Genomic DNA, 18,261 nt, shown 5'->3' with positions numbered 1-18,261 from the left:
GAAATAGGAAGTTATACATAAAATGCTGATTCCATCAGACTAAAGACAAACCAGAGATTTTTGCTGTATGCATCACTGATCTCTTTAATCTGTTTTGCTACTCCATTGTGCATAGTCTCTGGATCAAATAGGTCACCCGCTTCCCTGTAGACCCAGCCCTGTCCATATATATAAATATATTTATATATATATATATATATGTGTTTGTGGTCAGTGTTTACAGCATGGGTTAGATGCAATGTACGTAAGATAATAATTAGGAAGCGTAGGAGACGGTATGATATATTGGTAAAAGCTCAGCATTGTGGCAACATGAACTTGGGTGTGCCAAGCCTGTTTAGGGGTCTCACCCATTGCGTGATAAACATTAAGGGAGTTGAGGCAGGGTTTCTTTGGGAATGATGTATGACAAGTGCTGGATTGGAGGGGTTTAAATACACTGCCGGCATTTAGTTCTTTAGTGGGTGTAATCCTGTGTGAATGGGTGAGTTAACCAACAGATGTTGTGATCAGGCTGGTGATTCATTGAATTCCACCCAAGTTTTGAACTTTTAAGGACCTAGTTAGGATCTTAACTTGACATTACTTTCCCCCCAAGAGTTAGCCTCCTGTATTAGCTACTTTCGTCTCTGCCCATGGCTAGTATAAAGATCTGATGAGTTGCCAGATGAAAATAGCAAACCTGCCGGTAGACTAATAATGGGATCCTGACCAGCCAGTCCAAAAACATTTCTTAGATTGGGGGACTAATAATCTAAGGTTTAGCATCAGAGTGTCTCAAGTTAAAACCCAAGGAGGACTTCTATATGTCCTATTGACCAACTACATTGTATTTCAAACAGCACATCCACTTAATAATAATAAATTCTAAAAATAAATGACCATCTTTGGTTATGATTCTCATTCTGAATACAATGAGAAACTTAAACTCAGGAACAAATAAGAACAAACAGGTTAATCAGAGATAGAATTTATTTTAAATTTACACAGTGGTCATGCCACTCAGATCTCTCTGTACAATTTTAGCCTATTAATGGTTCTGTTGACCTCTTGAGATGTCATTATTATTATGTGATTGTTTGACCCTTTTTCTGTGTGGATAAGACTAAAACAGGTCATTAGCTATACTGAATGGGCAAAAAGAAAAGTGTGGAAAAAAAATATAAAAGTATATAACAATCTGTTGCACAAGTATGGTTGACTACAATTTATATAATTATATATGTTCTTTTTTCTAGCTTGTAGATAGATCTCTGTGAAAACATTAAAAATTATTATTAAATTCTAGTAATAAAATAATTGAACCAAGGCTACCTCTGAAAGACCAGGCTCTAGTGGTTGGAAATGTTAACAAAAACATTCACATACAAAATATATATAATATATAAAATTGTATCTTAACAATGGGTGATACATACCTTCTGGAGAACACATCAAACAAGTTATTATTATTACAAAAAATTGTAACCCATTCAGCTCCTGAACGGTGACCAATATTGCATTATTCTGCCATAAATTACAGACATCCTCCGAAGAAAACAAATTGTAATTTATGTTTAGCACCTACAATGAACCTGTTTCAGTACATAATAGACTATGTTGCCTAAATTAACATTTGCACTCTGTCTGCTTCTAGTAAAAGTGTGGCAATGAGACAGCTCTCCGCATGTTATGGAACTACACTTCCCCCTCGGCAAGTCACAGGCTCACCTATTGTATTTGAGGATACGTGGTGAATGATAATCAAGTTGGAGTTATAGAAGAGATTAAGCTATATGTTGGTTATCTTGATCTAAGTAGAGGAATGTTTAGTATGTTCTGTAGGAACAGAGATACAAGGGAAAGACACATGGCTGCAGCTCTACATCTGGATCCTTGCATTTTTGACCTTGTGTACTTGGGTTTTCAAAATGTTCTGTGCTTCTTTACACCTTGCAATGTGTTAATCTGGCTTTAAAAAAGGTATCCACACTAATATCCAGATGTTCCTGGTAATTGCCTAGGTAGGGTGTGATAGGACTTCCAAGATCACCCTTGATAAAAGAATTGTAGAATGCAGAGATGTTATTTGTAGGCAAGAGGGAGTAGCTAGCACCACAGTTAGGAATTTATGGGAGGCCTTTCTGAGGTAGCCATGAGTAAAACATCAAAAAGACAAAAAAAAAGCTTAGCACCATTCTTTGTAAAATATATTCAGGTTCCAAAAATGAGAAGGTCCATACTTCATTGTACGGTGCTATGTCACTCATCAATTTATACTTTACTGATGAGGTTACAGCAGATATTATTTCATCGGATGATGCTTTTCCCCCCCAAACTCAGAGGCATAGATATGTTGATCTCACAAGCTAACTTCCACCTTTTCTGTGAGGATGGAAGTAAAAGAGTTTCTGCTTAGTCAGCTGTGCTACAAGTTCTTCATGCACACTTGACAACGGCTCACACGTGTTCGGAGCTGCCCAGATTTCAGGGTTTCCGACTGGGGTGCACCAGCAAACTGCTTTGTTTCTTCAACGGTGGTTAGCCAGAAACTGTACTTGTTGGCAAAATAATGACAGCTTCCTCGTGCCCCATTACATTCAATGAATGGTGTAGCCCTGAAATCCTCAAGGCAGGAACCTGGTGATACCAAAGATTGTCCACCACCCTCAGCACCTGCTGCAGTATGCTGTAACAATAAATGATCAATAAGTTAATAGTTCACATGAAATTTCATTATGTAATTGACAATTTTAAATGGAGAAACATGTAATGTGGTTCAGCAATATAGCAGATCTGAGAATCACTTTGATTTCTTCATTCAAATATCAATTTGGTCTATGGTATATTTTGTTTGTGAGAATGGTGGTTAAAATGGTCAGAATATAGCTTCTGTCTGGTGTCACACCAAGTGGTCTCCAGCATACACTAAAACCATACGTTCACTAGGGAACTTTAAAAGTGGGCCCTAAACGTTCATATAAAAATATCTGGTTCAGAGAAACCTTACGGCAGTCCATATTATATTTACCATGAGAAAAGAATATCCAATCCAGAGACTTCTCCATCCGTCTGGACACTGTGGGATGGTGTTATCTTGACTGTGAACAGCCACTGCCTGAGAAGGTGCCTCACATACAGAACAGCGGCTGATGTAGCTTCTGATCTGTGTGCTGCTCACTGGCATCATTGGAATTGGAGCCGTTGTAGAGAGCCAATAGGACTTGTCATTTCTGCTGGCGTAATAGCAAACTTCATCGATGTTGCAGTAAATAAATGGCATGGTGCTGAACCGAGGCAAGCAGGAACCAGCAAGGCCTGGGAAACACATCAAAATCAGAAACGTATTTATTCACCATTGACTACAGATCCTGTAAGGGAATGTTAATTCTACTGACTTAAACTCTGCAGGCTGATAGAACATTATGAGTTCCCATTGACACCACACAGGTCACTTACCCAAGTCTTGATTGTGAGCTTTCTCCTGCCCTTCTACATATAACAAGCTGTATCCCTCCCACAGCCGGGCCATTCCGAGTGGACATGGTGGAACTTGCTCAGATTGACTGTGCTTCACTAGAGTGTACCCGACATTAACACTTCGGCCAGGCATGCCGGGTAAACCATAGGAACCCTGCTTTCCAGGGAGACCTACGACCGTGAAAGATATACAGTGAATAAAATAAAATAGTGTGAACAATTTCAAAATAGATCCTATAGTAATGTAAAGCTGTAGTATAATTACTGTCTACAGGAAAGGGCCAGACAATATGCATGTACTGCCAAATGTGAGGTCAAAACCATTAACAAAATAAACCAGAACACTATTTCCTGGTTTTATTTCATGCCGTCTCACTTGAAACGATAAACCATATATCTTCCTATACAAATAAAGTGTAAAAGGAGCGCAATAAAATGATTGTGATTGTACACCATAATAATATATAGTTTATAACCACTGCTTATTTATTTATTTCTTGTTTTTGTATTATTGTGTTTGAGGATTTATTTTTCCATTTTCATTTTATTGCGCTCCTTTTACCTTTTTATATGTTTTTTTATGGGTATTTCTGCTTGTTTAAGTGAGCAGTGCTTCATTTTTCTGCCCACCTTTCCATGCAAGTATATTTTTGTACAATTATTAGACTGTGACCTCTTTTTCTATGGTAGTGCTTAAATAGATCCCCTGATATATTCACCTTCAAGTCCAGGAAGCCCAGGGATGCCATCAAAGCCAGGGTCGCCTATAATGCCAGGAGTACCTGGTGAGCCTTTATTTCCCATCTGCCCAGGTCTGCCAGGACCACCTTTGCCACCTATCAACAGTTTTCACAAGTGTTACTTTGTTACCAACTTGTTACAAATGTAAACACATGTACTATTTGTGTCCCACACATCGTTATATATAATGGGTATAATTATACTGTATTTGTTCATAAGTCAAATACCTCACTATACAGAAAGAAAGAGAATGAGAGAGAGAGACAGGTCTAATCATTCATTATATTGCACCTCACTGCAGTTGAGTTGTTTGTCTGCTAGTAGAGTCATGAAGTGATTCGTTGATAGAGTTTGATGAAGTTTTGGCTGAAGCCCCCTACTACTGAGCCCCTTTTTCAACTCAATTAAAAACTCCACTCAAGTCAGTAAGCTGTGGGATATGGGTTGTAACAGGTAAAAACCATCATTTTGTTTTAATCTTACAATTGAAATCTGTGCCACAGTCATACTGCCCAGGTTAATGATGTATGTGCTAGAGGAGTGAAGCATGTTACTTATCCTTCAGGCAGAGAGACGCATACACTTTAAATATTTATATATTTTTTGGTGAAAAGACACATGACTATATTCAGCAGGGGGCCAACAAAGAAAATGGTTTAAATATCTGTTCTGCATAGCTGTTCATCACTAATCCTGATCTTACCTACTGGGCCAACAGGCCCCAACTGCCCTTGTTGTCCAGCCCCACCCGGAAAACCATTAACTCCAGGTAGACCTGGCAATCCAATAGGGACTTGTCCGCCATCATCAGGTAATGGTGCTGGACCTGGAAGTCCGGGGATGCCTGGGGTACCTAAAGGTAAAGATGTAACAAGACACTGCATATGAATAAACTCTTATGGTTAGAGAAGATAATGCTAAAAGCTCAATTCATTATACTTACCTGGATAGCCCTTTTCTCCCTTTGGACCAGGAAGGCCAGCATCTCCTACAGGACCTTCCTTCCCTGGACTTCCAATAAAGCCGGGGTCCCCTCTCAAACCTTGGTAAGACAAAAACATGAAACAATCAGTGATCTACCAGTGGAAGTACGGTACTAAGAACATTACTATGCTTTTGCTGAAGCAAAAATAGGCCTCCCAGATTCCTTCAAATAATCAAATAACCTAAAATCCCTGAAAACAGAATGTACATGTTATTAGACTAAAAACTCCTACTTACACTGTCTATAGATGTCTATTGGTATTTTTCTCTATATTTTTATATCAATAACTGTATATAATAACTGCATGTAAAACCATTTCTGGACTTGGTAACCAGGACATACTTGGAAACAAGAATAAATCCTAATGTATTCTTCCTGGTAAAACACTTTCTAAATAAATGAATAAAATAAATAAATAAATTCCAAGTAAAATTTTGTCTAATATAGATATGGATGAAAAAGGGGTCAAGAAAAAAATTAAATGACGCACTCTTTAGCTTCACCTTATAAGCCATCTCGCTGGAAGTAGGTTTAACTCTCTCCATCTTGTAGGTGAGTAGCATATTATGCTGCTTGAAATTAATATGGGGTGGTATCTTACCATGTATATATATATATATATATATATATATATATATATATATATATATACATATATACATATATACACACAGACACGCATGTACCTTTTATTCCCGGGGCTCCAGGGCTTCCTGGAATTCCATTTATTCCAGGATCTCCTTTGATGCCAGGTCTTCCAGGCATTCCAGGGATCCCTGAGTCTCCAGTATCACCTTGATCAGACGCTGGACCTGGGGGTCCACGTGGGCCTGGAGCACCAGAAAATCCTTGACAAAAACAAAAAAAAGCATAGTTTAAACGAGAGCTCATAATCAAATTGTGCATCTGCATATTCACAGTTTTATTCCATACAAAGACATGCCATCAAAATAAAATAGCCCTGACCTACTGGAGACTCCCGCATCAATAGCGCTGAGTCCCCTATCTGCAACAATCCTCCCGGTTCTACTTAGTGTTTTATATTTTCATCCTATCACAGCAGTGTTTCACTCACAGATTATAACTCAGAATGACAGCTCTACAGATGGACTGTTTGGCTTTTTGACTGAATGGTTTTGTTTAGAGACATACCTGACTCCCCATCTCGTCCAGGAGGACCAGGATCACCAGGTTTTCCAGGGATGTTGGAGGGAAATGTTATGCCCGGTGGTCCAGGAAGACCAGGAGAGCCTACTGCGCCAGGTCCACCTGAAAAATATAATGTAGGATCAGCATCAGAAAGAACATGATTACAGAAAGGTGTTGACAACTATGAAGTATGACACTATTATTTTACCTGTGTCTCCACGTAATCCTTTGGGCCCAGGTAGTCCAGGTTGACCAGGCACTCTGCTGACAGACCCGGCTTCACCTTTTGGCCCTGGAAGTCCTGGGGATCCTGGTCGTCCCGCTTCACTAAGCCCTGCAAACAAAAGTAATTGTTAAAATCTATACATCCAGCTTTTGATTCATAACTTCTAAATAAATCTGAACATGGAACATCTCAGGATCTTTCTTTTGCATCACATCCAATTACACCTGTGTGGTCTTGAAAGCTAGACATCTTCAGCTATGATTAAGTCAGCCCACCATCTGTTTTCACAAGCTTTCTTCTTTGAAATCAGTGCAGCAATACCTACTTTCTGTTATCTGAATTCATCATATCACTTGGATACAGAATCTACGATTATACCAGAATACCGCAGAACAATACTCCTCCTAAAGCTCTACCATGTTGAGAGGAGGAATATAAATATAATTACCAGGTGTTCCAGGTGATCCTCTGGTGCCAGGTAAACCATTCAGTCCATCCAGACCTGGAAGTCCAGGGAATCCTATAACAGAAGAACATAATAATAATGAGACATCCAAAAGTCATAAAATGAGTTCTGGTGGAACAACACATCTTGTAAGAGAATTGCCATGAGGACCAAGGCTTCAGGATTTTCTATATAGCTGCTTATACTGTTTTAATTAGGAACCATATGTTCATTAAGATACATTCAATTAATCCCTATTACTATCTCTTTTATCTGAATATTTTTAAGCCCAGCTGATGGATCTCCTTCTGAAATGCTCTTCATCATTACAAAGGACACTTAATATTTACTTAATAATATTTCTATTAAATACTGCTGTAAACAAAAATATCAACAATTCCATATTTAGTGCACATGATCGTTAAGCCTTACTTACCAATATTTCCTTCTTGGATCCCGGGACCCTGCAACATTAAGCTTTAGGCTACCCAGTAAAGATACTGGGTAGTTTGTAGCTCATTTACAAGTCTTTAGGCTGTATGTGTCAGACGTACACCATTAAAACGCAATGCTGCCTCTGCACAGTGTAATGCAATGAGCATAGGCAGTATTTTTGTGCCGGGACAGACCCGAGCTGGACGACACTGGACCCAAAAAAACCCAGAACTGTCCTGGGAAATTCTGTTGGCAGGTATGATAAAGCCTACATTATAACTTAGAGGTAAGTGCATGTGGCTTGTTACGCTTAATTTATTGTTACAGATAAATAAGTAAAACATTTGTTAATTTAGTACCTTTAACACCTGGAGAACCCGGTGATCCAGGGAATCCAGGTGCTCCTGGTAATCCAGGGGTTCCTACCAATCCAGGGTTCCCTCTAAATCCATTGAGACCTGGACCTCCTGCAAATGTAAAAGGTAGGATAATAAATGATTGAAACCTTTAACATAACATTAGCCACAATATGCTTCCATATGTTCAGCACGTGCTTCACCTTTAAAAATGCTTTATGTTAATATGATAGGCTGCGGGTATATTGTGTTACCTGGTGATCCTGGACGACCAAAGTCTCCCAATAACCCTTTTTGTCCTGGATTTCCTGGGTTTCCTATTTGGCCACCATCTCCAGGAGGGCCATCAAATCCCCTTGAACCTATAATACAGACAATACCTTACTCGTCAATGAATAAAAGATAAAAATACAATCCATATAACAGAAATGTGGCTGGTTTTGTTATTTTGACTTATATTCATCCAAATGACTGGGGCAGAATGCAGTATAACTCGTTTTATTAAAGCATGGCATCAAAATGCTAGCATTTAGAAATTCAAGTCTTAAATCGAAGAAGGCATTTACAGAACAAAAATACAGAAGATGCTCAATGCAACAAGCAGAGCTTCTGTAGCGACACCAGCAAACTAGTAAGCATTTTGCTGAACTAGCAGAAATACTGCTTCAGGAAAGCCCCAACTGGGCTGAAGAAGGGTTGAAAGAAGTTTTGTTGATTTTAGGCCAACAATAAAAATGAGGTGACACTAGTGCGCCACAGCTTAGTCTGTATCGTTTTGGAAATATATATTAAGCAGGCTCCAGGTTTCAGGCTACATCACAGCTAGCAATCACTATTAGACAAAACAGAATCCAACGTGTTTGCCTATAACATATAAAAGATGAAACAACCAGATGTTGCGGACTTTTAATGTAGAACAGGGGAGAAGACCAATATTAGGTAATTCAAAGAAACCACCACACTTGTGGATGCTCTATTAAAGTTTTTTTTTTAATATATTATCAGTGATATTTATGACCCAGTCTGACAGAGATCTACCTTGTTCCAAAGGGTTAAGAAGCAATTACATTTTGTCTATCATTACACATGTTGAGTGAAAATGTTATAATCTTGAATGACTGCTTTACGGCTACCTCCTCCATATCGGCTGTCAAGTTGTAATTATGAATAGATCACCAACAAATCTTTGTACTGGTAATGTCAGCAGTTCTGGTCATGTTCCATGTTTTAGAATATAGATATATCAGTATGTTTATACATCTAGTAATGTTCACATCAGTTAATATGGATCTCTTTATCCATCAATATGTACAATGATGCTGCATCCTGCATGGACTTCTCCTCAAGGAGAAGTGTAAAATGATACATTGGCAGAGAATGGAAAACAGGTTGTGTTATTACCTGGGATTCCAGGTGATCCTGGTTCTCCTTTATTTCCTGGCCGACCTGGCTGTCCCAAAGATTCCCCCCTTTCACCTGAGACAAGGAAAGGGAAATAGGTTACAGGTTTACCAAGCTTACATAGTAGCTTAGGATATGTTGAGGACTTGATGTATACAAGATATGTCATATAAGGACTATAAGGACTGCACAGATTTTAGCTGTGATCACGTTGTAAATCTATATCCTAGTGGCCTAGAAGCATTTCAGGGCAATCTGTTCTCCTTGGTCTCCACAAACATGGACTGGTGAGAATACGTTTTTTGGAGACCCTTTCCATGTGAAAAATCAAAGTGCGATGGTGCCAGTGAGACAAGCTGAGAGGGGGGGCTGCATATAAGACGTTGCCTTTTGTAGTGGAGCATGTAAATGTTTATAACCTCACCTTTAGGTCCTGGTTGACCCGGACTGCCAGAGAAACCGGGCGGTCCAGGAAATCCATCATCACCCTATAAATCAAAATAGGTTACATGTGAGTTAGTATTGCTGGAGAATATTTGTAATTTTGACACATTGGAAGGCATGTTAAACTGTAATAAGAGCGGTATGCGCCCCACAGTTTATTAGAATATATATCATAATCGTACATACAAAATATATAAGGATTTAAGGTAAAAAGTACTGGGGGTATAAAAGTTGTAAACTGCTTTTATCGAACATATTTTACAGAGCACGTAGATAAATGACACAATCATGGAGAAATTAAGGTGGCTTTGATATGTTTTTGCTGTAATCTAACTACTAACAGTTTGCACGTATATATATACGTCATTACTTCTCCTGTGACTTTTTATCTCCCTCCTAGTAAAATCTATTTAAAAAAGCATTTTGACCTTTGGTCCAGGCATCCCAGGAAACCCAATGATCCCGGGTTCTCCATTTGGCCCAGGAAATCCTGGTCTTCCAAAATCTCCAGGCCGCCCTGGCTCCCCAGGACGGCCCTTCTCTCTTCCTGGTGCACCTGGCTGGCCAGGGAAGCCTGGTGGGCCAGGAGGGCCAGAAAGACCTTTATCACCTATAAAAAAAACACAAGCATTGTTACTGATAATGCAACAATAAGCGTTGTTTAAGAAATAGACTGTTGGCAGCAGTCATGATATTTTCCCTACATGTCTGAGAAACATTTAGTATTTTACCAAACACATACCTTTTAAAGAGAATACATAGAAAGGGCAACTTTTGTATTGTTATTCAGTAAACAATCTCAGTCATCTCTCACTTCAATATGCCCTTGCGTGTAAGTTAAGAAATTCTCTCTCTATATTTTTCTAGCTAAATTAGAGAAAATTGTGTTTTTTTCCAAAGCTTTGCAGGAACTCAGAATAAGTAAGGAGTGGTAACAATCCCAGCGCTCTTGGCTTTGTACAGTATATAAAGATGGTTGGCTTAATATGTTTTGGAAGAGAATGAGAAAGATATGGTTGGTTCTTAACAGTGGTTTATTTGGCCACACACATATTTGAATGCCTACTAAAAAGAGATTCTTGCCAGTGCACAGTCTACTGGTATGGTGAACACTTGTGGCTTTTTTTTACTAGTATTGTTTCTACATACTTTTGTAATTGTGGATTACGGACCACTATTTTATTCCCACTATGCAAACTGCATTGTTAGGGACTGGGGATTAACACTGTTTAACTAAGGAAAATTAGTTTCAGATTAAGTGTTTTTGACTGAATTTTAGTTCCCCAGTTACCTCTGGGTCCGGGAAAGCCAGGACGCCCACTTTCTCCTTTCTCTCCTGCATCTCCCCTCAATAACGATAACTCAGATGAAGAGACTGTTACATTACGACCAGGAAGACCGGGTTCACCTCTGCTGCCTGGAAAATAAAAACAATGAATATTATTATAGCAATTATTAATTTATTTATGGTTTTGAAGTGTGACAATGCAATGTACCTTTTTCTCCTTTAATTCCATCCAGCCCAGGAATGCCATCTCTCCCAGGAAACCCACTGATTCCTTTAAATCCAATGCCACCCAGAGATCCTGGCAAACCAGGCATGCCGGGAAATCCAATCACACCAGGAGATCCCTTTTCGCCTGAAACAGATATTGTAACATTATTATAAGTCGGTTCAAATCCTTTTTTGAGGCAATTAGTCGTTTTTCTTCTCTACCCAAGTTTTCTACAACCAACTCATTTGTAGCACTAATGTCCCAAAATCAGGATTACATGCAGGGTGTTTTTTTGTGAGCATATGAGGTTAATGCAGTTATTACAATGAATAACGTGAAGCAGTGGAACACAAATAAGTTTAACATAAAGTATCTTGTGAAGTCCTCACCTTTAATTCCTGGGAACCCTGGACGACCATCACGTCCACCAGGCCCTTGTGGACCTGGAAGTCCAAATTGTCCAGGGCGACCTCGATCTCCAGGAATGCCTGGAAGTCCTTTAATGCCGGTTGGTCCTGGTAGGCCTCTGTCTCCAACTATACCCTTTGGCCCTGGGAAACCTGAAACATATGCACACACACATATTCACTACTGGAAAGCCATCAATAATAACATTGAAACAAAACCCATCGCTTCTAGAGGGGATTTAAAGGTTTGTGTGCCAGAAAGGGTGGAAAATCAATTTGGACCCTTCTGATACACAAAGAATTAATGGCATCCATCAGCTGGATCCCGCGGTGAAGTTACAAAGATAAAAGCAATGTGTTATTGGATCAAATGACAAATAAGCCTTATAAGTTGCTACATTTAGTTACCTAGCAGGCGAAGTGTTAGCTGCCAAAGCATTAGTGTTCCAAAGTTTTGCCTACCGCAAGACTACTGCCTGCCTACAACACTAAGTAAGTGACTGCAGTGAAACCCCTTATGGTTCATTAATTTCCAGATCTGCATCTAATATCCAACAATGCTTTCAAATTTTGCAAAAAATATTTCAATCTTTAGGCAGAATAGATGGGAACCATTGTCAGATGTTGAAGCACACATAAGTATCAGATGAACCTGTCGGCATCGTTTTCAATAAATTCTAAAAAAAAAAATAAAGATGTATGTTTAAATGAAATATACTAGTGACTACTTGAAGTAGAATTTTAAATTCAGGATATTATATATATATCCCTTTATGTTAGTGTAAGTCTTATTTATATTTTTATGTCAATAAAGCAGAAAAAAACAACCACCCTATAGCTTGGTAAATAACTGAAGTTGCTTATGAAGAGTGTTTGTGAATTGAATGCTGCCAAATAGAAAGCTGAAAATGAATGACATATCAAGAAGTGCTATTATCATTATTATAATTTTTTTTTTAATTTGTTACATTATAGCTTCATTTTTATAAATCCTGGTAGCATTGAGTGCATTGAAATAGCTACCTTTGTTTATACAATACTTGAGCATACTTAATCCAATGGTTCTTACAAAGTAGATTCGTAAATAAGGGGTGTCACCTATGGTCAGTGCAATGCTTGCAGCATGAAAAGCTAGGCTGTTAGTCCGTTTGCTTTTATGCTACATTGGCTTTTCTCACCTTGGCAGCCTATGTGAAGAAGCCCAAACCATAGAGAATGACATCAAATAAGTGGAAGGTTGGTGGATTTGCATTAAAGGTGCGATGAAGGAAAAACAGACAAAATGTATGAAAGAAAGAACACATAGAGATGGCAACCCGCAGACCAAAAGATGCAGCAAATAGGTGAACCAGTTTTCTGCAAGACCAGGATGAGTTAACCCGTCATTATCCAGCTTTTGGTGAACTACAACAGAGAGGATGCTTAGTTCATCAATGCTTAGAGAACGGCTAACCCTTAACTACAGCATCCTAAGGAGGAAGAAGAACATCAGTAATCAAAACAGCTGGTGGAGAAACAGAATGTGGCAGTATCGAGGAGGCAGACATTTCATTACATAGATGAGATCTGTGTGAAGAAAGGTGCCAAGTACTTCATTGGTTTCAGGTTAGTGATTTATATTAGAAAATCATTTCTGCAGGTAGTGCATGATTACCAGAGGTTTGGGGGTCTAGAAAACATATTAAGAACTGGCATGTGTTGTATTTCAGTTCCCTTTACTGTAAACCCTGCTGTTTAGATTTTAACCAAGTCATTAAATATTATTTTACCTTAAAAATACACTACCCCGACACAAGATAAGATTTTTGTGCCGAACACCTACCTATTGGACTCCTTACCCAACCGTTGACACAAATTGTGGTTAACGCTACCAATTCAGTCTGCATGCCGCCTGCTGCAGGGTGCTGGGAAATGTTGTTATATTCTTATGCCCTGCACTTGAGTTACTGAAAAGTTGTTGCATGGACCTCCACCTCTGAGCTATGGCAGCTGTTGGGGAGCCCAAGGGACAGCTTCCGTGGGCCCAGGACTGCTGCCCTCTTTGCCCTACATTAAAGACATCTCTGTAGACTACTAGAGCTAAGTATACCTAGGTATACCTTAAGGATAGCTCTGCGCACATTATGCAGCTTTTGCAGATATTCCACCCGCACTCATACATACTACTTGTATGTGTCTCAAATGCTCTGCCTACATAGTATTTTAAAAGGAACATTCAATAAAAGTCCATCATTAAAGAATGGACTTCAATGGATGTTCAACCAGCATGTGTTCTCTGCAGCATACCTTAGTATACTGGCTGCTTCTGTAAAAAACAGTCAGGGGAGGAGGAAATGAGACAGAAATCTCATTTTATAACTCCAATAAAAAAGAATGCATGCACAGTAAAATGCACTGGAGGCTATGTAAAATAAACTCAAAAAATGTATAAATAAAAACAAAATTAGCGTCCCATGTGTTGTTTTTTTTTGAAAACTTTGACCACCACTTTTCCCTGCTTATCACACTGTTCCCTTTCTTCATTAAGACATGTTTTTATTGTTTTTAAAATATTCACAAGTTTTTATGTTTTGAAAAAAGGAGGAATTAAACATTGGAGCTGCCAGTTGTATTTCCACCTTCCTGTACCTAGTATTATTTATTACTATACCAAGGTGTGCTAACAAAAGCAAACAAGGATGGATTTCCCATGCATATCTCTATAGCTCAACTCTATTGTGACCTCTAGAAGGTCTGCCCACCTTCTGTGCCCCATGCACCACAATATCATGAAACAATATATACTATAGTTGTACAGAGTTCACAATAATGTGCCTATGCATTATGATGGGTCATCTGAGCATGATGTTTTGTGGTGTGAAATGCAATAACGCTGTAATAACACTATATCCTATATAGTGTATGAAACAACTGCTAACCTGTCTGTCCATCACTGAGCATTGTAGAATTGTTCTTTGTTTTTATGAACCGTATTTACATACCTGGTGATCCAGGGTATCCAATTTCTCCAACAGAACCTTGTTTTCCTTTAATGCCCATTTCCCCTCCAAATCCAGGAGGTCCTCTGGGGCCTGGGCTACCAGGATAACCTGAATTGCCCTGTTCACCTTTAGCACCCATCAGACCAGGTCTTCCATCAAAACCTAAAAATACATATCAGAAAAGTGTCTTATACTATTAAAACATATAAGGGGATTCACTAAATAAGTTATTTGCGAGTGCATGCAAGACCAATTTAGTTAAATGAAAACTTGCATGTCCTCACCTGAAACTAGTGGAATGCCAAAAATACATTTTGTAAATGTATAAATCTTTAAACAAAGAAAAAACAACCAAAAATGGTTCATTTATTATGAGTAGGGCTATCTCTAAACTCATTCAGAGTTAACATTAACAAATACAAAATTTTGAGCAGAACAATGTATACATTGTGTACATAGTGCATTTCTTGATACTTGGTGATAATTTCAATTTTCAGAGTAAAAACAAAAGAAATACTAGACACATAATAATCTTAAAAGTGGTCAGTAGTCTAGTTAAAGAGACTTGATTAAAAAATGTTGTACCTTTCTGCCCTGGGAAGCCAGAATCTCCTGGAATTCCCTTGTCTCCTGTGATTCCACGTCGCCCAGGCTCACCGGGAGCACCAGGTTCAGCTCCCAAAACGTCTCCACGTATTCCTTTCACACCTGGTGACCCAGGGATCCCAATCTTTCCAGGACGTCCATCAAGACCATCCAAGCCAGGGAACCCAGGAGGACCTTCCTCTCCACGTGGGCCTGGAAATCCTGGAACAACAAAATCCAAATTATCTTTAGAGCAGGGACTAACATGTCTCATGGAGGGACTGACAAAAATAATAGTCATATTTACCTGGTGGACCTGGTACTCCTCCAAAACCTGGGCTGCCCGGTTGTCCTTTGGTGCCATCAAATCCACGCTGTCCTGGGATTCCTGGGAATCCTTTATCACCTTTACGGCCTACGTGAGAAATAATTTACATGAAATTCTGTATACAACAGTATACACAAAACTCAATTTATAACATGATAGACTAATAATAGGTGTTCACAAAGATTGTGATGATAGGACACAACACTAGATTAAACATTTTTAAATATGGGACAAATATAGTAATTTATTTGTAAGATGAAAGTTTTCTTCTAACATGATTGTTTTGTAATATTATCTATGTAACCAAATTTCTGTAATACAAATTACAGATTTCTGTCATTACAATGTGCATTTTATATTATTTTAATGTTTTTCTCTTCAAGATGATACCAAGAAGAAAAACATAATCATTAACAAAATGTTAAATAATCCTGGAAACCACTTTCCAACAATACTTTATAACATTAAACATGCATATGAACCTTACTCACAGATATCAAAAAAATACAACTACCTAACTGACCAAGAAAAGTTAGTAATGATCAGTTGAATTCCTCTCCATACCTGGAGTTCCTGGGGTGCCACGAGTTCCCGGAGCGCCAGACTCTCCAGCAATGATGCAAGGCAATGTCATCCCTAGATGAAAGCAAATTAGTAAGTTTATGTAGCCCAAACTGACGTAAACATAATACGTAAGGGCTCCACAAATGTGGCACAACACATGCATTGGATGCTTGTGTTAAAGCTGTTGACATGTTGCTTATGACTGTGATGGAGTGGAAAACCAATGGGGGAAAAAAAAAGAAAATGATGCAATCATACATTAATGATCGTTCTTGTGATAGCACTCCTGGTGAAAGCAAAAGCACTGGCAAATGGACGGATGTTACCGATGAAAGAATGAAGGAACAAGCTGTTAAGTATACTACAATCCTGTCTAAATAATATTATCCTCAGCAGCTGTGTGCACATCTCCGAACATGCTGTAATTAAATACCAAATAAAGGTGCGTTTGTACTTGGTTCCATTTATTTCGTTGATCTTGATCACTTCACACTCCAAAGGTAACTCAACTGTTCTTTTTTTTCAAAGTAATTTGTGGTACAATTAGTACTGCACAAGGCATTGGATTAACCCTCTATAAACTATTCTCTATTGCATAATGCCATATGGCTTATTTTTCACAAGGCACTGGATTAACTCTCTATAAACGGTAACCATTTCCCATACCAAGTAAAAATGCACCATACGGAACCACAAAATATGTGTCTGAATACAAAGCATTAGCTCTACATGAGATTGGGAGTATATTCAGGCTGGGCTTGTCCTAAGGATGTCAGGAGTCCAGCCACAAATCACTACAATGCAGCCTACTTGTGGAGTAAGAACATTAATTTCTAATGAAGAATAACCTAGAGTAGGCTTACCCAATGGATGATCCCATGGACAATCACCTGTGTCCACCCTTTAAGGACAGGACTGTTCCTTGTACTTACAATATCATATGAATCTAAAACTCACCGTGTAGTCTGAAATGTTACCCAAAGCTTGATGCAGGCTTTGTTTGATTTAGGATTAAAACACTTTCAAACATAGCATTTACCTACTTGTTAGAGGTCTTGATGAAAATGAAATGATAGTAATAGGCTTGGAAAGGTTAGTACAAGTGAAATGGATCTAAAAATTCTCATTAAGAAAACACATCTAAAGTTTAGGACTTAAGAACAGTAGTGGGGAACCTTATCGATCCAGCGTTTCCTACATTTCATGACAAAATAACAGAATAACTAGACAATAGCAATTATAATCAGTGCAAAAATAAATAATGTCTGAACCTCATATCAAAGGTTGCCCAATACTGACTGAAGACGTTCCTAAGGATAACTGTTATGATGGATACAATTATCAAATGTGACATGCAAGCAAATTCAGAATTTTCTAAATGGTGACAGGAGATCACACGGATCTCAACGGTCACGCGTGTTTGACCAGGCACTATCCTCTCACCTCCCTTTGTGACTAAGTCTCCATTACCAACATTGGCCCCGCAGCAGCAGTCACCTATACCAGTTAAGCAAAGAAGGACAGGTTAAACGTAGCTCAGAGAAATCATAAGACAGAGAAAGCTACCCACAGCACAAGTATATTCACACTTTTACAATGATGATGGCAATATAAAAAACTCACAAACAAAAACATCTGCTTATTTATAGCATACTTCCAAAAAGGGGACTAGATAGCAAAATGGAGACAAGATTTGAAAGGGCTTTAGTGTTGAGATATTAATAGATAAATCAAACTCCTTATACTGCTGTTTGGAGACGGATGGGTAGTTAACACATAGAACAGTACTTCCCAGTTAAAGAATCCACATAAGCAGAAAGGACAATTGTTCAAGAAGCGATTGTGAATCGCTCATTTCCCCTACCCATGAAAAATATAGAGACTCATTAAAGTCCCTCATAAAGACCCTCTCCTAACCAGGGATGCATACTTAAAATCAAAACTGCAGGGATTACAATGGAATTAGAACTAAAATACAAAAAATCAGTCCTATGTAATAAAAAGATGGAGATATTATGGATATATCACCTTTCACCAACAGCCTAGTTAGTTGCTGTTTTAATAAAAATTTTAAGTCCCTCAATGCTCGGTCTAAAACAATGGTGCATCATCATAGTGAATATACTTGGCTGTTTTTTACATGTTAAATATGCATTAAGCAGAAAGTTGAAATACATTTATTAAACAAGCAAAAGCAGAAAAAAGCAATATTTTCATTATTTTTTAATTGAAATCATCGCAGGTTTAGCAAAAAGAAAC

The 18,261-nt window shown here is 38.4% G+C and overlaps 1 protein-coding gene across 3 annotated transcripts in view; it reads right to left on the bottom strand.

Annotated features, from left to right (window-relative positions):
• Positions 1 to 1,880: 1,880 nt before the first annotated feature.
• Positions 1,881 to 18,261, bottom strand: part of COL4A6 (collagen type IV alpha 6 chain) — an 88,466-nt gene continuing 72,085 nt past the window's right edge. For 2 of the 3 annotated variants that reach the window (XM_053474004.1, XM_053474006.1), the window contains 23 exons: positions 17,446 to 17,499; positions 16,003 to 16,074; positions 15,418 to 15,525; positions 15,111 to 15,332; positions 14,526 to 14,687; positions 11,527 to 11,697; positions 11,138 to 11,281; positions 10,933 to 11,058; positions 10,070 to 10,251; positions 9,622 to 9,685; positions 9,198 to 9,272; positions 8,051 to 8,158; positions 7,800 to 7,907; positions 7,009 to 7,080; positions 6,543 to 6,668; positions 6,338 to 6,454; positions 5,872 to 6,033; positions 5,144 to 5,242; positions 4,904 to 5,053; positions 4,179 to 4,295; positions 3,439 to 3,630; positions 3,011 to 3,297; positions 1,881 to 2,668 (listed from right to left, as the gene is read on the bottom strand). In XM_053474004.1, the coding sequence (XP_053329979.1) occupies positions 2,408 to 2,668; positions 3,011 to 3,297; positions 3,439 to 3,630; positions 4,179 to 4,295; positions 4,904 to 5,053; positions 5,144 to 5,242; positions 5,872 to 6,033; positions 6,338 to 6,454; positions 6,543 to 6,668; positions 7,009 to 7,080; positions 7,800 to 7,907; positions 8,051 to 8,158; positions 9,198 to 9,272; positions 9,622 to 9,685; positions 10,070 to 10,251; positions 10,933 to 11,058; positions 11,138 to 11,281; positions 11,527 to 11,697; positions 14,526 to 14,687; positions 15,111 to 15,332; positions 15,418 to 15,525; positions 16,003 to 16,074; positions 17,446 to 17,499 (3,179 nt within the window). In that variant the 3' untranslated portion in view covers positions 1,881 to 2,407. The remainder of the gene's footprint in view (positions 2,669 to 3,010; positions 3,298 to 3,438; positions 3,631 to 4,178; positions 4,296 to 4,903; positions 5,054 to 5,143; positions 5,243 to 5,871; positions 6,034 to 6,337; positions 6,455 to 6,542; positions 6,669 to 7,008; positions 7,081 to 7,799; positions 7,908 to 8,050; positions 8,159 to 9,197; positions 9,273 to 9,621; positions 9,686 to 10,069; positions 10,252 to 10,932; positions 11,059 to 11,137; positions 11,282 to 11,526; positions 11,698 to 14,525; positions 14,688 to 15,110; positions 15,333 to 15,417; positions 15,526 to 16,002; positions 16,075 to 17,445; positions 17,500 to 18,261) is intronic. The other variant, XM_053474007.1, reaches the window with a different exon arrangement.

This window comes from Spea bombifrons, chromosome 8 (assembly GCF_027358695.1).
Source record: "Spea bombifrons isolate aSpeBom1 chromosome 8, aSpeBom1.2.pri, whole genome shotgun sequence".
Taxonomy (NCBI): domain Eukaryota; kingdom Metazoa; phylum Chordata; class Amphibia; order Anura; family Pelobatidae; genus Spea; species Spea bombifrons.
This window is presented reverse-complemented; position numbering and strand designations above follow the sequence as displayed.